The sequence below is a fragment of the Balaenoptera physalus genome, assembly GCF_965194825.1.
Source record: "Balaenoptera physalus genome assembly, chromosome: 6".
NCBI lineage: Eukaryota > Metazoa > Chordata > Mammalia > Artiodactyla > Balaenopteridae > Balaenoptera > Balaenoptera physalus.
Window position 1 is genome coordinate 113,019,720 of NC_138885.1, and position 22,690 is coordinate 113,042,409.

Sequence of the window (22,690 nt, forward strand, 5' to 3'; positions counted from 1 at the left end):
ATTTGTTGTTTGTAGATTTTCTGATGATGCCCATTCTAACAGGAGTGAGGTGATACCTCATTGTAGTTTTGATTTGCATTTCTCTAATAATTAGTGATGTTGAGCATCTTTTCATGTGCTTCGTGGCCGTCTGTATGTCTTCTTTGGAGAAATGTCTATTTAGGTCTTCTGCCCATTTTTGGATTGGGGTGATTGTTTCTTTGATATTGAGCTGAATGAGCTGTTTATATATTTTGGAGATTAATCCTTTGTCCGTTGATTCATTTGCAAATATTTTCTCCCATTCTGAGGGTTGTCTTTTCGTCTTGTTTATGGTTTCCTTTGCTGTGCAAAAGCTTTGAAGTTTCATTAGGTCCCACTTGTTTATTTTTGTTTTTAATTCCATTACTCTAGGAGGTGGATCAAAAAAGATCTTGCTGTGATTTATGTCAAAGAGTGTTCTTCCTATGTTTTCCTCTAAGAGTTTTATAGTGTCCAGTCTTATATTTAGGTCTCTAATCCATTTTGAGTTTATTTTTGTGTATGGTGTTAGGGAGTATTCTAATTTCATTCTTTTACATGTAGCTGTCCAGTTTTCCCAACACCACTTATTGAAGAGACTGTCTTTTCTCCATTGTATATCTTTGCCTCCTTTGTCATAGATTAGTTGACCATAGGTGCGTGGGTTAATCTCTGGGCTTTCTATCTTGTTCCATTGATCTATGTTTCTGTTTTTGTGCCAGTACCATATTGTCTTGATTACTGTAGCTTTGTAGTATAGTCTGAAGTCAGGGAGTCTGATTCCTCCAGCTCCATTTTTTTCCCCTCAAGACTGCTTTGGCTATTCGGGGTCTTTTGTGTCTCCATACAAATTTTAAGATGATTTGTTCTAGCTCCGTAAAAAAGGCCATTGGTAATTTGATAGGGATTGCATTGAATCTGTAGATTGCTTTGGGTAGTATACTCATTTTCACAATGTTGATTCTTCCAATCCAAGAACATGGTATATCTCTCCATCTGTTGGTATCATCTTTAATTTCTTTCATCAGTGTCTTATAGTTTTCTGCATACAGGTCTTTTGTCTCCCTAGGTAGGTTTATTCCTAGGTATTTTATTCTTTTTGTTGCAATGGTAAATGGGAGTGCTTCCATAATTTCTCTTTCAGATTTTTCATCATTAGTGTATAGGAATGCAAGAGATTTCTGTGCATTAATTTTGTATCCTGCAACTTTACCATATTCATTAATTAGTTCTAGCAGTTTTCTGGTGGCAGTTTTAGGATTCTCTATGTATAGTATCATGTCATCCGCAAACAGTGACAGTTTTACTTCCTCTTTTCCAATTTGTATTCCTTTTATTTCTTTTTCTTCTCTGATTGCCGTGGCTAGGACTTCCAGAACTATGTTGAATAATAGTGGTGAGAGTGGACATCCTTGTCTCGTTCCTGATCTTAGAGGAAATGCTTTCAGGTTTTCACCATTGAGAATGATGTTTGCTGTGGGTTTGTCATATATGGCCTTTATTATGTTGAGGTAGGTTCCCTCTATGCCCACTTTCTGGAGAGTTTTTATCAGAAATGGGTGTTGAATTTTGTCAAAAGCTTTTTCTGCATCTATTGAGATGATCATATGGTTTTTATTCTTCAATTTGTTAATATGGTGTATCACATTGATTGATTTGCGTATATTGAAGAATCCTTGCATCCCCGGGATAAATCCCACTTGATCGTGGTGTATGATCCTTTTAATGTGTTGTTGGATTCTGTTTGCTAGTATTTTGTTGAGGATTTTTGCATCTATATTCATCAGTGATATTGGTCTGTAATTTTCTTTTTTTGTAGTGTCTTTGTCTGGTTTTGGTATCAGGGTGATGGTGGCCTCATAGAATGAGTTTGGGAGTGTTCCTTCCTCTGCAATTTTTTGGAAGAGTTTGAGAAGGATGGGTGTTAGCTCTTCTCTAAATGTTTGATAGAATTCACCTGTGAAGCCATCTGGTCCTGGACTTTTGTTTGTTGGAAGATTTTTAATCACAGTTTCAATTTCATTACTTGTGATTGGTCTGTTCATAATTTCTGTTTCTTCCTGATTCAGTCTTGGAAGGTTATACCTTTCTAAGAATTTGTCCATTTCCTCCAGGTTGTCCATTTTATTGGCATAAAGTTGCTTATAGTAGTCTCTTAGGATGTTTTGTATTTCTGCGGTGTCTGTTGTAACTTCTCCTTTTTCATTTCTGATTTTATTGATTTGAGTCCTCTCCCTCTTTTTCTTGATGAGTCTGGCTAATGGCTTATCAATTTTGTTTATCTTCTCAAAGAACCAGCTTTTAGTTTTATTGATCTTTGCTATTGTTTTCTTTGTTTCTATTTCATTTATTTCTGCTCTGATCTTTATGATTTCTTTCCTTCTGCTAACTTTGGGTTTTGTTTGTTCTTCTTTCTCTAGTTTCTTTAGGTGTAAGGTTAGATTGTTTACTTGAGATTTTTCTTGTTTCTTTAGGTAGGCTTGTATAGCTATAAACTTCCCTCTTAGAACCGCTTTTGCTGCATCCCATAGGTTTTGGGTCGTCGTGTTTTCATTGTCATTTGTCTCTAGGTATTTTTTTATTTCCTCTTTGATTTCTTCAGTGATCTCTTGGTTATTTAGTAACGTATTGTTTAGCCTCCATGTGTTTGTCTTTTTTACGTTTTTTTCCCTGTAATTCATTTCTAATCTCATAGCGTTGTGGTCAGAAAAGATGCTTGGTATGATTTCAATTTTCTTAAATTTACTGAGGCTTGATTTGTGACCCAAGATGTGATCTATCCTGGAGAATGTTCCGTGCGCACTTGAGAAGAACGTGTAATCTGCTGTTTTTGGATGGAATGTCCTATATATATCAATTAAATCTATCTGGTCTATTGTGTCATTTAAAGCTTCTGTTTCCTTATTTATTTTCATTTTGGATGATCTGTCCATTGGTGTAAGTGAAGTGTTAAAGTCCCCCACTATTATTGTGTTACTGTCGATTTCCTCTTTTAGAGCTGTTAGTAGTTGCCTTATGTATTGAGGTGCTCCTATGTTGGGTGCATATATATTTATAATTGTTATATCTTCTTCTTGGATTGATCCCTGGATCATTATGTAGTGTCCTTCCTTGTCTCTTGTAACATTCTTTATTTTAAAGTCTATTTTATCTGATATGAGTATAGCTACTCCAGCTTTCTTTTGATTTCCATTTGCATGGAATATCTTTTTCCATCCCCTCACTTTCAGTCTGTATGTGTCCCTAGGTCTAAAGTGGGTCTCTTGTAGACAGCATATATATGGGTCTTGTTTTTGTATCCATTCAGCCAGTCTATGTCTTTTGGTTGGGGCGTTTAATCCATTCACGTTTAAGGTAATTATCGATATGTATGTTCCTATGACCATTTTCTTAATTGTTTTGGGTTTGTTTTTGTAGGTCCTTTTCTTCTCTTGTGTTTCCCACTTAGAGAAGTTCCTTTAGCATTTGTTGTAGAGCTGGTTTGGTGGTGCTGAATTCTCTTAGCTTTTGCTTGTCTGTAAAGCTTTTGATTTCTCCATCAAATCTAAATGTGATCCTTGCCGGGTAGAGTAATCTTGGTTGTAGGTTCTTCCCTTTCATCACATTAAGTATATCATGCCACTCCCTTCTGGCTTGCAGAGTTTCTGCTGAGAAATCAGCTGTTAACCTTATGGGAGTTCCCTTGTATGTTATTTGTCGTTTTTCCCTTGCTGCTTTCAATAATTTTTCTTTGTCTTTAATTTTTGCCACTTTGATTACTATGTGTCTCGGCGTGTTTCTCCTTGGGTTTATTCTGTATGGGACTCTCTGCGCTTCCTGGACTTGGGTGGCTATTTCCTTTCTCATGTTAGGGAAGTTTTCGACTATAATCTCTTCAAATATTTTCTCTGGTCCTTTCTCTCTCTCTTCTCCTTCTGGGACCCTTATAATGCGAATGTTGTTGCGTTTAATGTTGTCCCAGAGGTCTCTTAGGCTGTCTTCATTTCTTTTCATTCTTTTTTCTTTAGTCTGTTCCGCAGCAGTGAATTCCACCATTCTGTCTTCCAGGTCACTTATCCTTTCTTCTGCCTCAGTTATTCTGCTATTGATTCCTTCTAGTGTAGTTTTCATTTCAGTTATTGTATTGGTCATCTCTGTTTGTTTGTTCTTTAATTCTTCTAGGTCTTTGTGAATCATTTCTTGCATCTTCTCAATCTTTGCCTCCATTCTTGTTCCGAGGTCCTGGATCATCTTCACTATCATTATTCTGAATTCTTTTTCTGGAAGGTTGCCTATCTCCACTTCATTTAGTTGTTTTTCTGGGTTTTTTTCTTGTTCCTTCATCTGGTACATAGCCCTCTGCCTTTTCATCTTCTCTATCTTTCTGTAACTGTGGTTTTTGGTCCACAGGCTGCAGGATTGTAGTTTTTCTTGCTTCTGTTGTCTGCCCTCTGGTGGTTGAGGCTATCTAAGAGGCTTGATGGGAGGCTCTGGTGGTGGGTAGAGCTGACTGTTGCTGTGGCGGTCAGAGCTCAGTAAAACCTTAATCCACTTGACTGTTGATGGGTGGGGCTGGGTTCCCTCCCTGTTGGTTGTTTTGCCTGAGGCAACCCAACACTGGAGCCTACCCGTGCTGTTTGGTGGGGTTAATGGCAGACTCTGGGAGGGCTCACACCAAGGAGAACTTCCCAGAACCTCGGCTGCCAGTGTCCTTATCCCCACGGTGAAACAGAGCCACCACTCGCCTCTGCAGGAGACCCCCCAACACCAGCAGGTAGGTCTGGTTCAGTCTCCCCCAGGGTCACTGCTCCTTCCCCTGGGTCCCGATGCACACATTACTTTGTATGTGCCCTCCAAGAGTGGGGTCTCTGTTTCCCCCAGTCCTGTCAAAGTCCTGCAATCAATTCCCACTAGGCTTCAAAGTCTGATTCTCTAGGAATTCCTCCTCCCGTAGCCGGACCCCCAGGTTGGGAAGCCTGACGTGGGGCTCAGAACCTTCACTCCAGTGGGTGGACTTCTGTGGTATAAGTGTTCACCAGCCTGTGAGTCACCCACCCAGCAGTTATGGGATTTGATTTTACTCTGATTGCACCCCTCCTACCGTCTCACTGTGGCTTCTCCTCTGTCCTTGGACGTGGGGTATCCTCCTTGGTGAAGTCCAGGGTCTTCCTGTCAATGATTGTCCAGCAGCAAGTTGTGATTCTGGTGCTCTCGCAAGAGGGGGTGAGAGCACGTCCTTCTACTCCGCCATCTTGGTTAATCTAATGTGTTATTTTTGAAAACATAAGTTGGGATATCACAAAATGGACTTAGCCTGCAGAGGCTTACTTTCAACCAGAGAGCTCCATTTCCATGTTCCGCTTAACAGAACCCAAAATGATCTTCCTTCCCAAACCTCTTCCTTTTCCTGCACTATCTAAGAAAAAGTAACCACACTCTACATAGTTCCCTAAGCCAGAACCCTAGCAGCCATTTTTGCTTCTCTTTTCCCCTTCCCGCTCCATATCTAGTCACTGAGCACTTCTATTCTACCTCCCAGATGACCTCAGATCCTTTCCCTCCACTCCAATCTCTGCCACTGCCTTTAGTTTGAGCCCTCACTCCTCTCTTAGATGAATATAAAGTCTCTTAATGGGTTTTGTTGCTTCCATCAGTCCTACTTATTCTCAAGCGTGACCTCACTACAAACCACCTGATAGTGACTCCTTAACTTCACAACATTCAATGGCTCTCATGTTTCTGGGAAGAAAACCAAGCTCTTTACCCCAGCATCTACTTGGGGTTAATAGATCTAGGTTTGAATTTCAGGTTTAAGTACTTTGCAGCAGTGTGACCTCAGACTGTTGGGCTTTCTAAGCCTTTGTTTTCTCACCGTGCCTGAGGTCACTGAGGGCAGGACTATTTTTCACACACGGGTGCCTGGCATGTAGGAGGGACTAATCAATGTTGAATGAAGGGAAAGTATTTTAAAATCCACATCAAAAAATTGTTCCTCCTTAAAAAAAGAAAATCCTGATACACTATGCCACTTCCAACCAAATTTGACTTCGATCTTTATTTTCTGATGATCACAATAAGGTGCCTTTGGGGATCCACACAATCAGGGATCAAATCCTGGCCACACCCCTGAGCAATCATGTGACCTTGGGAACGTGACTTAGCGTCTGTAAAATCTGTAAAATGAAGGTTTCTGAGGATTTTGTTCCCGAGGGTTAAATGAGTACCTCACTTGGAACGGGGGCGGGCGCATAGTGTTTGCCAAATGTTAACTATCGTTATCATCTTCATCAAATCAAGACCGTGGTACTTCACTTTGTGACTCTCAAGTTTGTATGAGAAAATCGTGCTTTATGCGTTGTTGTTGGCTAAAGTAGGGAAACCTGGAAACTCCTGCCGTGGAAGAGAGCAACAGGCGAGAAAAGCGAGTTGCTGAATCCCAGCGCCTCAGAGGTGGGAGGGGGGAGTTTGGTCCCTAATTTGCTGATGAGGAAGTGGAGGGGTGACGTGTCCTCGAGTCTCATTCAAGACACAGCCACAGCTCTTTATTGAGAGTAGGACCAGGGCCCCGGGGGTTGCTATGGTTAAACTGTAGGCGGAAACTAACACTCTTTGGAAGGCAAGACAGGAGGAGCATTCAGTTATAAAAAACGGTCAAAAATTGGGGTGAAACTAAGTTCGTTGAGCAATACATCAAATGAGTCAACTGTGGACCCAGTGAAAGCGAGTTGCTAACTGAACTGGCATTTTACGAACAGGGGCTTTCTACAGAGCCCACTGACTCAGGACGGCTTCGATTAACAAACTCCCGCGGCGCTTCCCGCAGGACCGGAAAGCTCGGAGCGCGAGAGATGAATGGAAACCAGAGTCTGGGGCGCGCCGCTCGGGGGGCGGGGCAGCCGCGGGCGGGGGCGGGGCATTGTGAGTCACATGCCTGCGCTCTGAGGAGGGCGCGTGGAGGGAACTCTGGTCGTGATTGGTCCGTCGTAACCAGGTAACCGAAGGACACATTCCGGTAGGCAAGGGCCGGCCGGGCTAGCTACTTTCAGTCGGGAGGCGGCAGCGGAAGGAGGAGGAGCTCCGGCTGCGCTCTCTCCCTCAGTGGCTGCGCGTCTCAGCGCTTGTCTGGTTCCCAGTCCTTTTAAATAAGCGGGTCTGGTCACCGCCCTCACAGACTAGTTGGTTCCGGGGAGGCAGCGGCGGGGGTGCGGCCGGGGCCGGACCCCTGCCCGGGGCCCAGCGGCTGGGCAGGGGTGCGGCCGGGGCCGTACCCCTGCCCGGGGCCCCGGCGGCTGGGCGGACAGGAGAGCGGCGGGCGAAGTCGCGTCTGCATGTGCGGCACAGCCCCGGCATAGCCCGGGGCTGCCAGTGCCCGCCGCGCCATTGTTGGGGGAGGGGGCGGCTTCTGTGCTCGGCAGAGTCGGGGGACGAGCGGAGGCGGCGGCGGCGAGGAGTGAAGGCGCCCCATGGGGAACTCGCTGTGTTGTTGCCTGTCCCCCAATGCCAGCCCCAAGTCGGGCCGGCGCAGGGGGTCAGCGGAGCCGGACTGCGAGTCTGAGGTCTACAAGGCGGCGGCCGGGAATGCGGTGGCAGTAGCTCCGGCGGCGGCTACCGTGGAACCCGCCGAGTTGGATTTCGCAGGTGGCGAAGGCCACCACCTGCAGCACATCAGCGACCGGGAGATGCCCGAAGGTAAGAAGCGGCGGGCGCGCCTCGCCCCTCGCGGGGTCGGCGCCGTCTGCTCTCGGGCTTACCTCTGGCCTCCGCCGCCCCCAGGGTCCCCCGGGAGGGAGACGCCGCCTAGGGCTCCTTCTTGCCCGGAGTTGGCTCTCCCAGGGCTGGGCACCGGGGACGAAGGCTGGCTCTGCTTGGCGTCCCCACCCCTTATTCTTTACCAGTCGCGTCCGGCCAGTCTCCTTCCCTCTTCCCTACCCGAATGCCCAATTCTTTCCCCCGTTCCCATTTCCCAGCCCGGCCTGAGACCCTCCAATCCGCGGCCCTTCCTGTTCGTGGTTCTATTTAACATCTCGTGGGACTTAGCAGAGACTTTCTGGTGTAGTCTCTCTTTTCTTAATGCAAACTTAAATACTCTAACTTCGGCGTATCCATCCCGTCTCCCTATCCAGATGGTACCTAAGCGAAGGAACTAGGTAAGGGCCTGATGACAGATTTCTATTCCTTAAGGTAGTTGATACTCGAGACAATTAAGACAAACATTAGAGGATTTGTCATTTAAATTCAAAATAGAGATGGACAGAGTCAGTGTGGTGTTCTTAACTAAAATTCTTTGGATTTTAATGTTTTCAGTCGCCCTGATAGAAGCTACTTTATCCCTTCTAACTATAATTTGAACACGATAGGAAAGAAAATGGTGGGAGAGGGGCTTAAAATAACTGTGAACGGTGTGAAACGTTACTGCCACGGCTGCAGAGAATAGTTGTTGGGTTTTTTTTCTTTACCAAAGGAGACCCCATGGAGTTCTGATTACTTTTAAATTCCCACTTTGACACAAGTATGTCTTCAGTTGCACAGCCTTAACCGACTTCTTTTGCACGTTGCCTGTTCTAAGGGAGGGGTGAGGTGGTTCCTGAGACTGCTGGACAGAAGTTTCAAAGGAGAAAAAACAAATTCAGATTGTAATTTGTAATATAAAGGTTTGGGAGTTAACATACCACATCCATCCTGCAGAAAAATGTCTCCATGGCTCCCTCCTCCTCCGCCCCCCCCCCCAGTAGAATACTATTTAACTTTAGGAATGTTCAGGTAAAAGTTCTGTAGACTAAGTGGCTGGGGGTGGGTGTTGTCGGGGAGGAGAGGAGAGAGAGAAGAGAGGAAATGTTTGATTTTTGCCTCTAGAATTTTGGAAAGGGATGGCTCTAGGTTAAAAAAAAAAAAAATTCTGGGTAGCATAGTGGCACTTTAATAAAGACTGTTCTTTGAAGTATAAAACATTGTATCATAAAGATGTTAAAGCCCCACTGGCCCATTTGTTTCATTTAAATGCCAGAGATTATTTCATTATTTCATAGACGAAATGTCTTACAGCTCTTCTATTTAAATTTTAGTTGGGTTTATTTAATTTCTTTAAAAGTTAGAATAATGAAGCCTGTGGATTCACCCTTATGATGGACGTGGCTTTGTAAGTGGAAAGTACTCCCTTTTCAGAATCGTTAGATATTGTGAAAGAATGAACAAATTATGTGAATTAATTGTAGCTTTAAACACAAAGCATGTAAGTACTTGTGAAAACTGCTCTGCTTGTTGCTATAAGGTAAGCCTCTAAATGATTTTTAAAAACAGTTAGTAGTTGGCTAGTGTAGGATGAGAGACGAAAATTGGACCTTTATAGAATTCTTTTAAGATTTACAATGCATTTTCTTGTGTATTTCACTCGGCCCTTCCATCTACAAATAAGGCCCGTATATATTCTCCCTCTGTTGCCGATGAAGAAGCCAAGACTTAGAGATCTGAAATGACTGTGTAACACAGCTACTGAACAAAAGAGACAGACTTGGGAGGTGGTAGATATGCCAAATTCAGTTCTTGGCATGCTTAAGAAACTGTTTAGAGTGCACCTTATATTTTATTATAATTTATCCATAAGTTAGGCCTATCTCAGCATACTCCAGTTTTGATTATTGCCATTCCAGTTTATTGTACACAACTCAGAAGCAACATTTACCTCTCCATTCTCTGTCTGTACATACATTGCAATGGATATGAATAAAAGTAGAAGTCATGAAATAGCCTAAATTTATCAGTCAGGTAAACACGTTGATATAATTTAAAGAGTTTGTTCTGGTGAAATCCAATTGAAGCCGAGAATGCCCTGGACAGAGGGACATTAGGGGAAGCTGGTAAGCGGGCAGGTAAGGTACTAAGCATTTAGCATACGACTATGTATGATAAGGAAGGAGTGCTAAATCAGGAACTGGAAAAATAGAGTTCATGAGTACAGAATTTACCTTTTTATGTTTAACATGATTGTTAAAATTTCATTTCAATTTGTCTTTTTTGGGGGGGCATTCGATAAAGTGATAAGAGAAACCTCAATTTCAGCATTTGCCTATTAATTAAGTTTCCATAGAAACAAGGTCAGAACACCAAATATAAAGTACAGGCACATTGGAAGTTTGCTCTTCATGTCTTTATTTCAGACAATTTTGTATCAGTTTCCCTGGAAACTGAGAAATACCTACTCAGATATAAAACATTTTGGCTTTTCTACAGTGAAGAATTATTTGGTTACTTAGAGAAAATCGTACATAAATGATGCTCTGTCTTGTTCTTCAGAAACATTGGAGAAGAACATGATTTCTTCAAGCCATCTCAAAAAAGTAACTCCTAAGAACGTAGTATAGATTTCAGATAGACTCAAAAGAATTTTTTACTACTTTGTCTTTAACAGTATATCTAATATAACTGATGGTAGTGTCATAATAGAAAAGAAGATGCTACGGTCCTATTATCTGATTTTATTTTTATTCATCAACTTTTCATACAGCCTTTATGTTCTGACCTTAGGAGCTTTGCTAATTTTCTGGTGAAAGGTGCTCTCTCAAGTGACCCCTACCTCCCATCCCCCTGAAGAGTGGGTAGGGAAGGAATTGGCAATATGATGTGGAAAAACCTCTGAGCAACAGATCTTTCCTTTTTTTGGTGACAGTATTAATGAACATTTGATGTGAAAGATTGAGAAAACACAGAAAAGTCCTTCACTCACACTCAGAATATCCAGAATTTTTATTAATATTTTGGTGTTGATTCTTCCTGAACCTTTTGTATGCATATAAACATAACATTGTGTTTATTTTACAAAGATGGGATTGTTCTTTATGTGCCACTTTGTAACTTTTTGTTATAAAGAAAAGTAACGACATGAAGCTCCTGTAACCGTGCTGACACCTAGAGAGTGCTCCAGGGTGATGTATTTCCATGCAACTGCGCATAGCTCTACAGCCTGCCTTTTACCAACTGTTTACTGGGCCATCGAATAACCTTGGAGCATAATTCATTTACCCAGCCTTTATGGTTGAGCATCTTTTATAATCCCATTATAATGCTTTATTCAGGGGACACAGATAAAAACTGATGCATTGTATTGATACTTCCCTATAGCATTCTGATTGTACACTTTGTCTTACGACTTAATTAAATTCATAGGGTGAGTCATTTTGTAGTAAAGGTATTTTAACATTAAATGTTCTTTTTCCAAATTAAAGTTACCATTGATTTTTCACTGAACATTAGATTTCCTCTTTTAGGTTTTCGTGGTTCTTGGTAACCTGTCTTGTGTCTTTGATTCTGAGTAACTAAACTACTACTCTAAGAGATCTGAAATTAACTCTGGTCCTAGGTGACAGACACATCAAAAGACAGCATTAGAAGAAATCTTAGATGATGTGGGAAAATTGGGAAAACCTTAACTGGTTTTGGGTACACTGAAACATGATTATTAGGCACCATTCCAGAGGCAGGACAAACAGTGGTTAGACAAGACAAAACCCGTATCCTAACTCAGGTCCTTACTTTCTAGAGGTGCCTGGGGGCTGACGACACAAGAATAACATCAGGTAGTGAGAACACTAAGAAAGAAAATGAAGGTAATGGGCTGGGGAGGAGGACAGTTTTACAAGGGGTGGTTAAAGACAGCTTCTCTCCTTAAGCGACCCATGAGCAGTCCTAAGAGAGCCGTGTGAGGCTGTGGGAGAAGAGGCTTCTGTGCAGTTCCTAAGAAGGGAATATGCTTGATGCGTGCCAAGGACAGAAAGATGGGTGGCTGCAGCTGAGTGAATGAATGCCAGGAGGAATATGGGGGATTAAGACCTTGTATGCCTAGTGGGCCTTGACCAAAAAATATGAATTTTAGTCTAATTGTAATGGGAAACCATTGAAGGATTATATGCAGGGGAATGATGTTAATTCTTAGAAAAAGGGAAGGGGGGTAGAGAGGGCGGAGGGAGATCAGACCAGCTACTGTGTGAGAATAGACTGTAAGGGTGGAAGGAAGCAGAGAGGGAGACCAGTTAGGAGGCTGGTGCGGTAGCTCAGGTGAGAGCCAACAGTGGCTTGAACAAAAAAGCGATATTAATAAGGGTCTAAAATAGGCTGTAGTATATAGATTGCTCTTGCATTTCATTTGATTCTCACCATGTTCTGAGTTAGGTAGTGTAGGAATTCTTCTCTTAGGTATAAATTGAGTTGTCCAAGGTTTTAAAAATGAGTATTGATAGAGAGTAGGACTGTAAATTCCAAATGCATGGCATATAGGAACAGAATTTATTGTTGACATTATGTGAGCTTCTTTGGAATACTACCTTTTTTCTCAGCCTTTTTTGTTGTTGTTGTTTTAGTGTATTAAAGTAATAAAACTTAAGAGTTAAAACAGTAACACTGCGTAATGTGAAATGAAATGAAGGTAACTTGCAACCCAGAAAGGTTCTTAAAAGTCCAAGAAACTGAGTAAAGTGCTCTTTAGAAATATATAAAGCCAGGTGTACTTACCTATGTGTCACCTCTCAGTCATGATCACTGTAACACTGATTGAGGATTAAAATAAGGCAAAACTGAGAACCAGGGTAGAGGCAGGTACAGAAGCAGTTGGAAACCAGAGCTGGGAAGTTTGGAAGCCAGGATTGTCAGAAGCTAGGAAAGCAGGATCAAGGCTTGGGTGAGCAGTAGCCTGGCAGGTGCAGGAGCCTGCTGTGTACCCGCTGGTGAGGCAGCCCAGCTCAGGGCTGGCTGGCAGGAACTCCCTGACTGCGGTGGAAAGTGTGGACGCAAAGAGATGAAATCATCAGTTTACATGGTAATTGTAAAGATTGTAATGTTTGTATTATGAGCCATAAAACTAATACACTGCACAGTATAGGGATGCTAGGGCAGTTCAGTAAATGCAGTGGTTACCGTTAAGTAAACTGGTGCTCAGCAGTTGGCCCAGAAACTGCTGACATCTCCTGTTTATTTGGAATATATTGAAATCAATATGTCGATATTAATCGCTTTCTGAAATATGCTGCTTCTGTCAGATGCTTTCTTGGTCACTTCCCTCTCCCTCTAATATTTTAACAAGGACAAATCATTTATCGACAGTTTGATAGCATAGTTTTAACACTTTTAGCCTTCAGTAATGCATTTCATTTGTTCTAAGTTGCCTATGTTTTCACACTTTTAACAACTGCAATTGAGATGGATCTTAACAACTGGTAGAATCTTAGATTGGAGGAAAAACAGTACTCAGTGTCGGTGGTGTTTTACAGGTTTCCTCTGAGGAATGTTTACATGAAGACCGAGTTTAATTTTTTTTTAATCATACTTTTTCTACATCGACCTATCATGCTGTCAAATAAGTTGCAATTTAAATTGATAATACAAAAATGATGGGTCTTAAAATACAGTTTTAATCATAACCCCTAATCATGAGCTCAAGAATATTTCTCCTGGGTAAAACATTCTTAGAGGTTTCTAAAGAAATAACTTTCGGAAGAATCCATGTAATTTCCTGAATGCACAGTAATTCCCTGAAGTCTCTAAATTACTGTGTGTGCATGTGGTGGGGAGAGGGATGAGAGGGATGGTGGGTGGTAAAGCTTTGCTTAATAGTTGGCAGTCTTACCTTTGTGATAGTGAAGAGTGTGGTAGGTTTTATCATAGTCTCCTTAGGCTCTTGGGAAGATAGTTCATGGGAAGTGCAGAAATATTGTGTGTATGTATGAGTTTACTGTCTAATGGCTCACATGTCCATTCTATAAGATAGTGATGTGGTATTTTTCATTAGCAAAAAGTGCAAGTTATATAGAAAATTGTTAGTTATATAGGCTATAAACAAAAGATTAATATTTTCTGAAAACCTCATGCAAACTGACAGCAGTAGGGCCCTGGTGTTTACAGTACATTCAAATGATAGGCCAACTCACCAAAGTGGAAATAACACTGATAACTGTGGGAAAATGGTCAAACTGTGTAATCAGAAGAAATACAAATTAGATCTACAGTGAGGTTCCTCATTCATATCAGTAGGAATTTTTTTTTTTTTTTTCAAGTATCCAAAGCAAGGGTAGGAACTCAAAATGTCATGATTGGTAGCATTATACCCTAATGTGCCCCCCACCTTCTTTAGGAAGCAATTTAGCATTGTACATGGAGCCGTGAAAGTGATCTAACCTTTTGGCTTAGTCATTCCACTTCCGAAGATCTTTGCTAAGGAGATAAAACCATTATTTTAAAAAACTATGTACATAAAGATTTTCCTCATAATATTTTAAGAATAGAACTTTGTAAGCACCAATCCCCAGCAATAGGGGATTGGCTAAGTCCAGTATAGGAATAACACTTGATGGGCCAGTGTGTATTCATTAAACAATAAATATGCAACAGTGGGGTGGAGAGCGCTTGTTAGTAACAAGAAGACATAAATTGTACACTAATTAGAGCTTTTTTTAACGTATAAGAAAAGCAACTAAAAGTAACAGTTGTGAATCATTGTGTGTTAATGATTGTGAATGGTTGTGTGTAACTTTTAAACAGAGCATCGTTTTGTCTCATGCAGATTTTTGTTCATGATATTTGATAAAGGAATGAGCAAGTGACTTTTACCTTTCCCCACCTTTAGTGTGATCATCAGTACTGCTGATTAACCAGGTCTCCTTCAGTTGCAAGTTAAAAGAACATCACAGAGTTAAGCACTACTTGACCCAGGAGTTAAATGATCTCCTCAGTTCTGCTCTCCTCTGTTGATGTCTCCTGAAAAGCCTTTCCCCTCATGATAGCAAGGGGAGTGTCCAGCAGCTCAAGACTAGCTAAGGATCCTAGAGTACAGTTCTGCCTTTCTCTTTTCTTGGCAAGCCCCAGGACAGCTGTGATTGATTGGCCGTTCCTGGATCCTGTGCCTACCTTTGAACCCCCTAGGATAGAGTAGGGAGAGTGCCAGCTTTTTTCTGGTCACTTGGGCTAAGTTTACTTTTTTTTTTTTTTGCATGTTGTCATTTCTTTTATCCCAGCCTTCTTGACTTTTGTATTTAGATCTGTAGTAGCACATCTTGGTTTGGCGGCTGTGTGTGTGTGTGTGTGTGTGTGTGTGTGTGTTAAAGCTTGCTTCTCTTTGATTCTGGCACTTAATTTTCCTGGACTTCCATTGAAAATTGTTAAGTTTTACCATGCCATAGACACTGATAAATAAGACAGCTACTTTGCAAACATTTCTGCTTATTTTTTAGATTCAAATGTAGTCTATTTACTTTCTTTTTGGTATAGGTAAGTAGTCATGAATTCTTTCGGAAGCTATAGGTTAGAGGCAGCTGTGAAAGTCTCTGCCTGCCATTTTGTGTACAGCTGAAATAATTTATTTTCCCATTGTCTTAATTTTTCAAATATGTAGGAGAAAAAAACTTTAAAATAATTGTATGGGTCTTTTACATAAAAATGTTGAATAGAATATTTTCTCCAAAAGCAGCTTGATAAACTTCAAATTCAGTGAAGGAATTTTCATGAAGAACAAAGCAGTTGGTTTAGCTCTGTAAATTACTAGTGCTGGCAATGACATTAAAATGGATGGCTCAGATTCCTGTTAAAACGGGAAGTCCAAAATTACTGTTCGTGCCACATTCTTTCTGGGTGGGAAAAGGGGATTCTAGGTAGATACATTTGTGAAATGCTGGGTTAGACAGAATTCACTACTAGACTAATTAGTTTTTAATATATCAATGTGTGTATTCTTTGGATTCTCTAAGAGGCAGGGATATATTTGTATTTCACTTTGACCATCAAAGCCATCTTTCAAAAACAGATCAGTTATTATGTGGTTTGGGAAATAATTGCCTTAACCATTACTCTTTATCTGAATCTTGGTCCAGTTTCTTAAAAGATTGGTTAAATGGTTTGAGATGGACTTTGCTGAGGAAGTGTCATAGGGCTTTTATGTTTGTTTGTTTGTTTGAAACAACAACCTTACTATCCTGTGTGGTAGCTTGTGCTTGTTTTGTATTTCTGCCTAAATAGAAGACGCTATCCCACCTTGGTGCAAGGTGGGCTACAGGCAGACCCACCTTTTCGTGTAGGTATGGCCAAAATTTTTTTCTAGTAGCCCTATGATCTGCTCCAGAAAGTACTCTTATTGAAGCCCCAAATTAATCATGCAGCGTGGAATGAAGAAGTGAGTTTAGCTTTGGAAATAGAGGGCAAAGTTAAAAATCACTCTCATGGAAGTGTTCCTCTAGATTAGAACATTGAACTTTTATGTAGTCCTCTTAAATCTGCCATGATGAATAGCCCCCAGATAAACCACAGCCAATGAAATGAGTTCATTTGTTGAATGGAGTTAGAATTAGCCATTTGATTGTCTGAAGAACATTTGCCAAAAGCAACTCACTTCGTTTTGGCATATTTGATATATTGAGCTGGTATCTGACAGTAGTTGGCCACAGCATAACTTGCTTCTTGAGACTGTTCCTGGAATGTGCTAGTAATATCAGCTTTAAAAGAGGGTGACTGAATTTTTAATTGATAAATAGGAGGGGAGTCACATATATGATTCATCTAAAAATGGCATAGATTATTTAGGTGCAAGTTAAAGAAGTCTAAGACATAGCCATGGTTTTACTCCACATGTATGGAGAGTTTCTACAATTTTGCTGTTTCCCAATAGAATTTTTATATTGTGCCTTTACTAAAATTGCCTTTTTGTCATTACTAAAAGCTCTTCTCAAGACTATTAATAAGTGGTTTCAATCAATGTGTAGCTATCTTTAAAATCATGTATTTTTCTACTCAACTAAATCACCACACCTTTTTCTCTTCTTCCTATACAGACTTAGCTTTGGAACCAAACCCTTCTGACCACCCAAGGGCAAGCACCATTTTTCCGAGCAAATCTCAAACAGATGGTAAGGCAATGCTTTTTTTTCCCTGAGAAAAAGAGTGAAAACTGTTTTTGTTTTGTGTATTATAGGAGGTATTTAGAAAAACTCTTACAGTGGTTTAAATGTTTCACTTTTTTATGTATTCACTTGTCTTATTTTAATATGTTGATGATACAGTTTCCTTTAGTTGTCAGTGTTTTAGGGAGGAGAACACTTAGACTATCTGTTTATACATTTTGCCACCTCTTTATCAACATAGTCAACTGGCCACATGATTTAGATGTGGTCTATTTCTCCATGCTACTTTGTCCTTTTCCCCTTGCTCCGAAGAGCACATATGTTAAAGACAAATGATAGGGTTTAGGTCACAGTTAGGTTTTCATTTGGTCAAATCAGAAAAATCAGTTGTTATATGTGGGAATTGAGCCTTGTGATTTTGGCCCTGTTTTACACAGTGTTCAACCAGACGAGCCTATCTCACATCCAGATTTATGCTACTCAGAACTTTTAAGCTATTCAAAACTTTCTCATCCTAATGTAGTGCTGTGCCAGGGTAATAAGAGCAACATGCCATATGGGGTTTTCCAGAAGATTATCCTCAGCATGTGAAACTCATATACATTTCCTGTGTCCTCCTTGTTTTAAGATGAGAATCAGAACCGTAGAATTTTTTGCACTCCTGCTTGCCTGCTTGTCTTCCTGAATGTTATGTTAAATCCTAGTTTATTTGCTAAAAAGCCATACGTGACCAAGTTTTTCAGTTGATTACGAGAGCAGGAATACAAGAAGTGAACATTCCATAATATTTAAAGTGATGCAGCACAATAAAAAACGGAGGTTTGGTTTTTTGTTGTTGTTGTTTTGCTTTTTGTTTTTTTCCGTTAGATCACTGGTTTTTATAAAAGGATATAACTCAGGAACAGCCAGATGGAAGAGATGCATAGGGCCAGGCATGGGGACAGGGCACAGAGCTTTGATGCCCTCTGCAAGGGTACTACATGCTCACCAACCTGGAAGCTCCTGGGGTTTCTAACTTGCATTTTTCTAGTGTGTGTACTTGAGCCACTCCTTTCTGGTTAGGATTGCTCTATTTCTCAGTTTCTTCCAGAGCCATGAGCTGCTCACATGTAGAGGGGCTCTGGAGACAGTAAAAGAAAAGCTGTCCCATGCCTGTCTCTCTCTTCAGCCTTAAGGAATCCGTGCCTGTGATGCCTGTCTGGAGTTAAAGGAGGCAATGTGAGCAAGAGTGTGGCCTAAGACCCTCTTCAGGCTTTTATTCTTCTGGCCTTTGTTGGAGCAAAACCGTTTTGTGTGCTGTAGATATGTTCATTTAGGTCAGCACACTCATTTTAAAATTTACGTTTAACATAGGTTACTTTCCAGTTGTGTATTTTTTCAGTAAGGTATTTGAGTAGGTTACCATTAAGTGGTTCAGGATGCTTCCAGAGATCCTGGTGCGTTCGGAGACGAGTGCCTGGCCAGAAACTGGTTCTTAGAGTCGTCATCTGTAGATTGTGGTAATTAAAGTAAGCTGTGTGTAAATGAAGACTGAGAAAATACTCCTGGCTAGTAGTTCAGCTATGCAGCAGGTACATTTTTTTATTAGCTAAGTTTCTCACCTGGCCTGATTTGCTTTGTCCTTTTCTTTTGTAAATGGGGAGTCTTTCATTTGTGCCTAATACAGAATATCTATTAGGTCAAAAAAGTGAAACTAAGTTTTTAGATTTTATTTATAGGACTCATCTTGCTGGGTGATTTAAATTATATATTTTGTTGGAAATTATTTTAAAAAATAGAATGGAATTCTATCTCATTGTGTTATTGGTAATCCATCAGATAATTAGTGACTACTTTTATTTTTCTATGGCATTTGTATCAGAATTCATCAGTTAATTTTTTTTATTCTTAGTGCGGGAAAAGAGGAGGAGCAACCATTTCAACCATGTAAGTAAACAGTTGAAAAGTTAAGAAATTAATAGTTTGAATTAAAAATATGTCTGCCATGATTCCTAAAAATATGATGGATCCAATACTGTTAGCATGGACCTCTTTTTTGTAGATTTTCTAAATCTCTATTTTCCTAATTATCAAATGGATTCAGGAAAGTCTTTGACTTAGTAGTGCCCATTTTTTAAGGGTTCTGACATTTACGTTAAATTTCACTAATACGGTTGTAGTATAAAGATCTGCCTTAAATTCTTTTGCCTTATTTTTTTGATCTTATTTTTTAACCAAAGTAATAAAAGTATAACAGGTAAGTTAATTTTTAGCACTGTCCATTGACTTCTTGTCATAGCAGGTGAAAGCTGAGCTTCTTCGCTCCACCATGACGTTATTTCCCTCCCTGTGTTCCCTCAACATGTATCAGTTTTTATTAAATCAGAATCAATGTTTACATTACTACGACTCTGCAAATATTGTGCATTGCTGAGCCATAGAGTTCTCTGACTGTGCCTCCTCCTTGTACACCCTTCATTCTTTTTCTTAAATATTAATGAAATTGGAGCACTTCTGCACTTCTCTAGGATAACCCAATCCCCCTTTTCCTAGCCAACGTGATCTCACACAGCCAAATGCAGTAAGTAGCTCCCTGCCCGGTCTCCCTGCTTTCACATTCTTCATTTTTTCTGTGGAATTAATTTCCTGACTATATTCACTTGCCTGTTTTCTAACAGCTATTTTTTTCCCCAAATGTTTTAACATTTGTCACATGCCTATGAAAACTATTTTCCGTCTACTAAGCCACATCTGTTCCATTTTTTTCTTGGAGACACTTTGCCCCAATCTTTTGTCTTCCTACTCCCATATAGACTAGTGTTCCCCTAGGCCTGCTCTATGCCTCTTTTCCTGGGATATCTGTGTGAAGTCATCTGGGATCTCACATAACTCTGCTCTCTTATGTTGGATCCCCTATGTCCTAGATTCTGTTTCCCTCTTGTCTTGTTATACTTCCTTGTTTTACTGGAGCACATTTTCCTGGGAAAAGGGCACATGGGCAGAAAGTTTAGAGAGATCTAGCCTCTCTGAAACTCCTTCTATTTGATAAAGTATAGAATTCTCAGTTGAAACTAATTTTTGCCGTTCTAAAGACATTTCCCTCTCATCTTCTCATTTACACTGTTGCTCTTAAACCTGTTGACATTGTATGGTACATTGTACATTACCGATTTTAGTCATTTTCCCCCATCCCTTCCTTCTCGGGAACCTTTTAGTACCTTCCCTCTCCCTGGGATTTTGAAATTTCATAATTTGGTTTGGTATAGACCTTTTTGGTGTGTTTCTTTGATATTCTGTTTTTTTCTTCCAGGTTCCTATTATTCAGATGTTGGAAGTCTTAGACTTACCAGATCGCTAACTTTTTTCCCCTCCTGCTTTGCATTTTGTCTTTTTGTCCTGCTTCCTGGAGATTTCCTTGACTGTGCTCTAATCCTTCTATTGAATATATTGTTTTGTCTACCTTATTTTCAATTTATAGAGTTCTCTTATATCCTGTCATTCTTTTTTTCACTGATGCAATTTCAAGTTTTCATTTGCTCCTGAGTTTTTATCACTCCCATCAATTCCTTCTTCCCGTTTTGTTTTGTTTTTTTTTAAAGCGTCCTTATATTTTATTTTATTTATTTATTTTTTGGCTGCATTGGGTCTTGGTTTCTGCACGTGGGCTTTCTCTGGTTGCGGTGAGCTGGGCCTACTCTTTGTTGGGTGCGTGGGCTTCTCATTGCAGTGGCTTCTCTTGTTGCGGAGCACAGGCTCTAGGGCGTGCGGGCTTCAGTAGTTGCGGCTCATGGGCTCTAGAGCGCAGGCTCAGTAGTTGTGGCGCATGGGCTCAGTTGCTCTGTGGTATGTGGGATCTTTCTGGGCCAGGGCTCGAACCCGTGTCCCCTGCATTGGCAGGCGGATTCTTAACCACTGCGCCACCAGGGAAGTCCCATTCCTTCTTCCTGTTTTGATCTCTTACTTGTTGGGGGCTTCCCTCAAACGTGTGATGGTCCTTGGCTGTCTGTTAAGATCTAATTGGAAGCATCACTTGGACAACTCGTTAACTGATGGGCCTCACTGCAAGGATTTGGGGACCACGCCTCTGAACTCTGAGCCTGCCTTGGGTTCTGTAAGACAAACTGGTTTTCTTGTTCCTGTCCTAGTCAGCCTCTGTAGGTACCAAGGTTGTGCTTCCTCTGTTCTGCCATGTCAGTTACCACTCCTTTATCTAGTCTTTTCACCTTTCAAACATTAAAAATCATCTGCTGTTTATCCTGTCTTATGTATAGCTTTTTTAAAAAATGCCTTTAATTCTAATGAGATGATATCTGAAAGAAGGGGGAGAGGAAATAGATTTGTGGTCAGTCTACTCAAACTTAGATTTATTCTTTGAATATAGGTTCTGAGTTTGAAGTTTAATGCAATATAATTAACGATATTAATTCAGACAATATTTTTGATTATACCTATAATTAGAATATTATACTTTTCTACTAAGGCCTTGAGTATGAATTCTATTCAAACCACTCACCCTACCATATTGTCCATTAATGTGCAACATAGATGGAGTATTACAGACTTTTCAGTGAAAGTCATTGATTCTTAATAAACGTATCCAAAACTTGTGAAAAGGGGGAAGAAAAAAGTGAACTTCAGCTTTATTCTCTCTCTTTTTTTTTTTTTTTTCATTTATATACTTTTATTTGGGAATGTTTAAATCAATACAGAGAAAACGAAATTTCAGAGACAATGAATATCATTAGTTTGGATATCATTACTTTATTATAAAAGAAACACGGAAATTATTTACAGGATGAAAGATTTCAGAACTTCAGTGGCAGCTTCACGTGATGCCATTGGGGGAACGGGCAGCTTCACGTGATGCCATTTCAATAGTGACTTATTTTAGTCGACATACTTTCCAAGAATGTCACCATCTCTAAATAAGAAATAATCCTTGTCATCTAGAACTACTTTGGTGCCTCCATATTCTGGGAGAAGAACTTTATCTCCAACTTTCACACTAACTGGTTGAATCTCTCCACCCTTTCCTTTAGAGCCTGATCCAACAGCTACTACCATTGCTTGCAATACTTTTCCTTGCGATTTTTCTGGAAGCATAATGCCTCCTTTGGTTACAACTTCGGGTGCACTTCTTTCAACTAATACTCGGTCAAAGAGGGGAAGAAACTTTCTAAATGCCTGTCCTGCCATGACTCGGGTTGCCGCACTTCGTACTCTCGCTCTCTCCAGCTTTATTCTTTTAATGGGTTAAAATCAGAGGCAGTAGGCACAATGGGAAGAGTCATTGGGTGGGGGCAGGATTTCAACAGGTACTTGACCTTTAATGATAAGCTTTGAGGGTTGTTACTTACTAGCCTCCTAGGTATGATTATTTTCTAGTCTTCACCATTAAACCTGCAGTCTACTAAGCAACCTTTCCCCTTATAAAGATTGTAAAAGTCCATGTATTTTGTCCTTAGTGCTGAATGAAGATAAATACTCTTCTTCAGTGACCAATTGAAATAATACCTATGAACATTAAACTGTCAGTAGTGTTTTTTGCTACTTGTTTTTTTTTTTTTTTGTATTTGCATTTTATACCCTTATGTGTGTCAGTGCAGTTTATTGAGGTTGTGAGCCAGCAATGGTAAAGCTTTAATCATAAGGGACAGTTATCTTAAATTTTCAAGCAAGATGAGAGGAAAGTAATCTGCTGGCAGCTAACATATCTAGGCTTTGCTCAGAGGCTTCAATTCTGCCATCCTTTAGTGAACACTAGATGCTGGAAAGTTTGAATAGTTTCAGGAGTAGGCCTGTGGAAGTGTTTCTTTTGTAGGATCGAGCCAGTAGACTGTAAGTTGCTGATACAACTTAAA

General features: G+C 40.4%; 1 protein-coding gene across 1 annotated transcript; it reads right to left on the reverse strand.

Annotated features, from left to right (window-relative positions):
• Window positions 1-21,570: 21,570 nt before the first annotated feature.
• LOC309663515 (10 kDa heat shock protein, mitochondrial) lies at window positions 21,571-22,432 on the reverse strand. Its single transcript, XM_082467506.1, has one exon. It carries the CDS (start codon window positions 22,023-22,025, stop codon window positions 21,717-21,719), a length of 309 nt encoding a protein of 102 aa, XP_082323632.1. The 5' UTR covers window positions 22,026-22,432; the 3' UTR covers window positions 21,571-21,716.
• Between the last annotated feature and the right edge of the window lie 258 nt (window positions 22,433-22,690).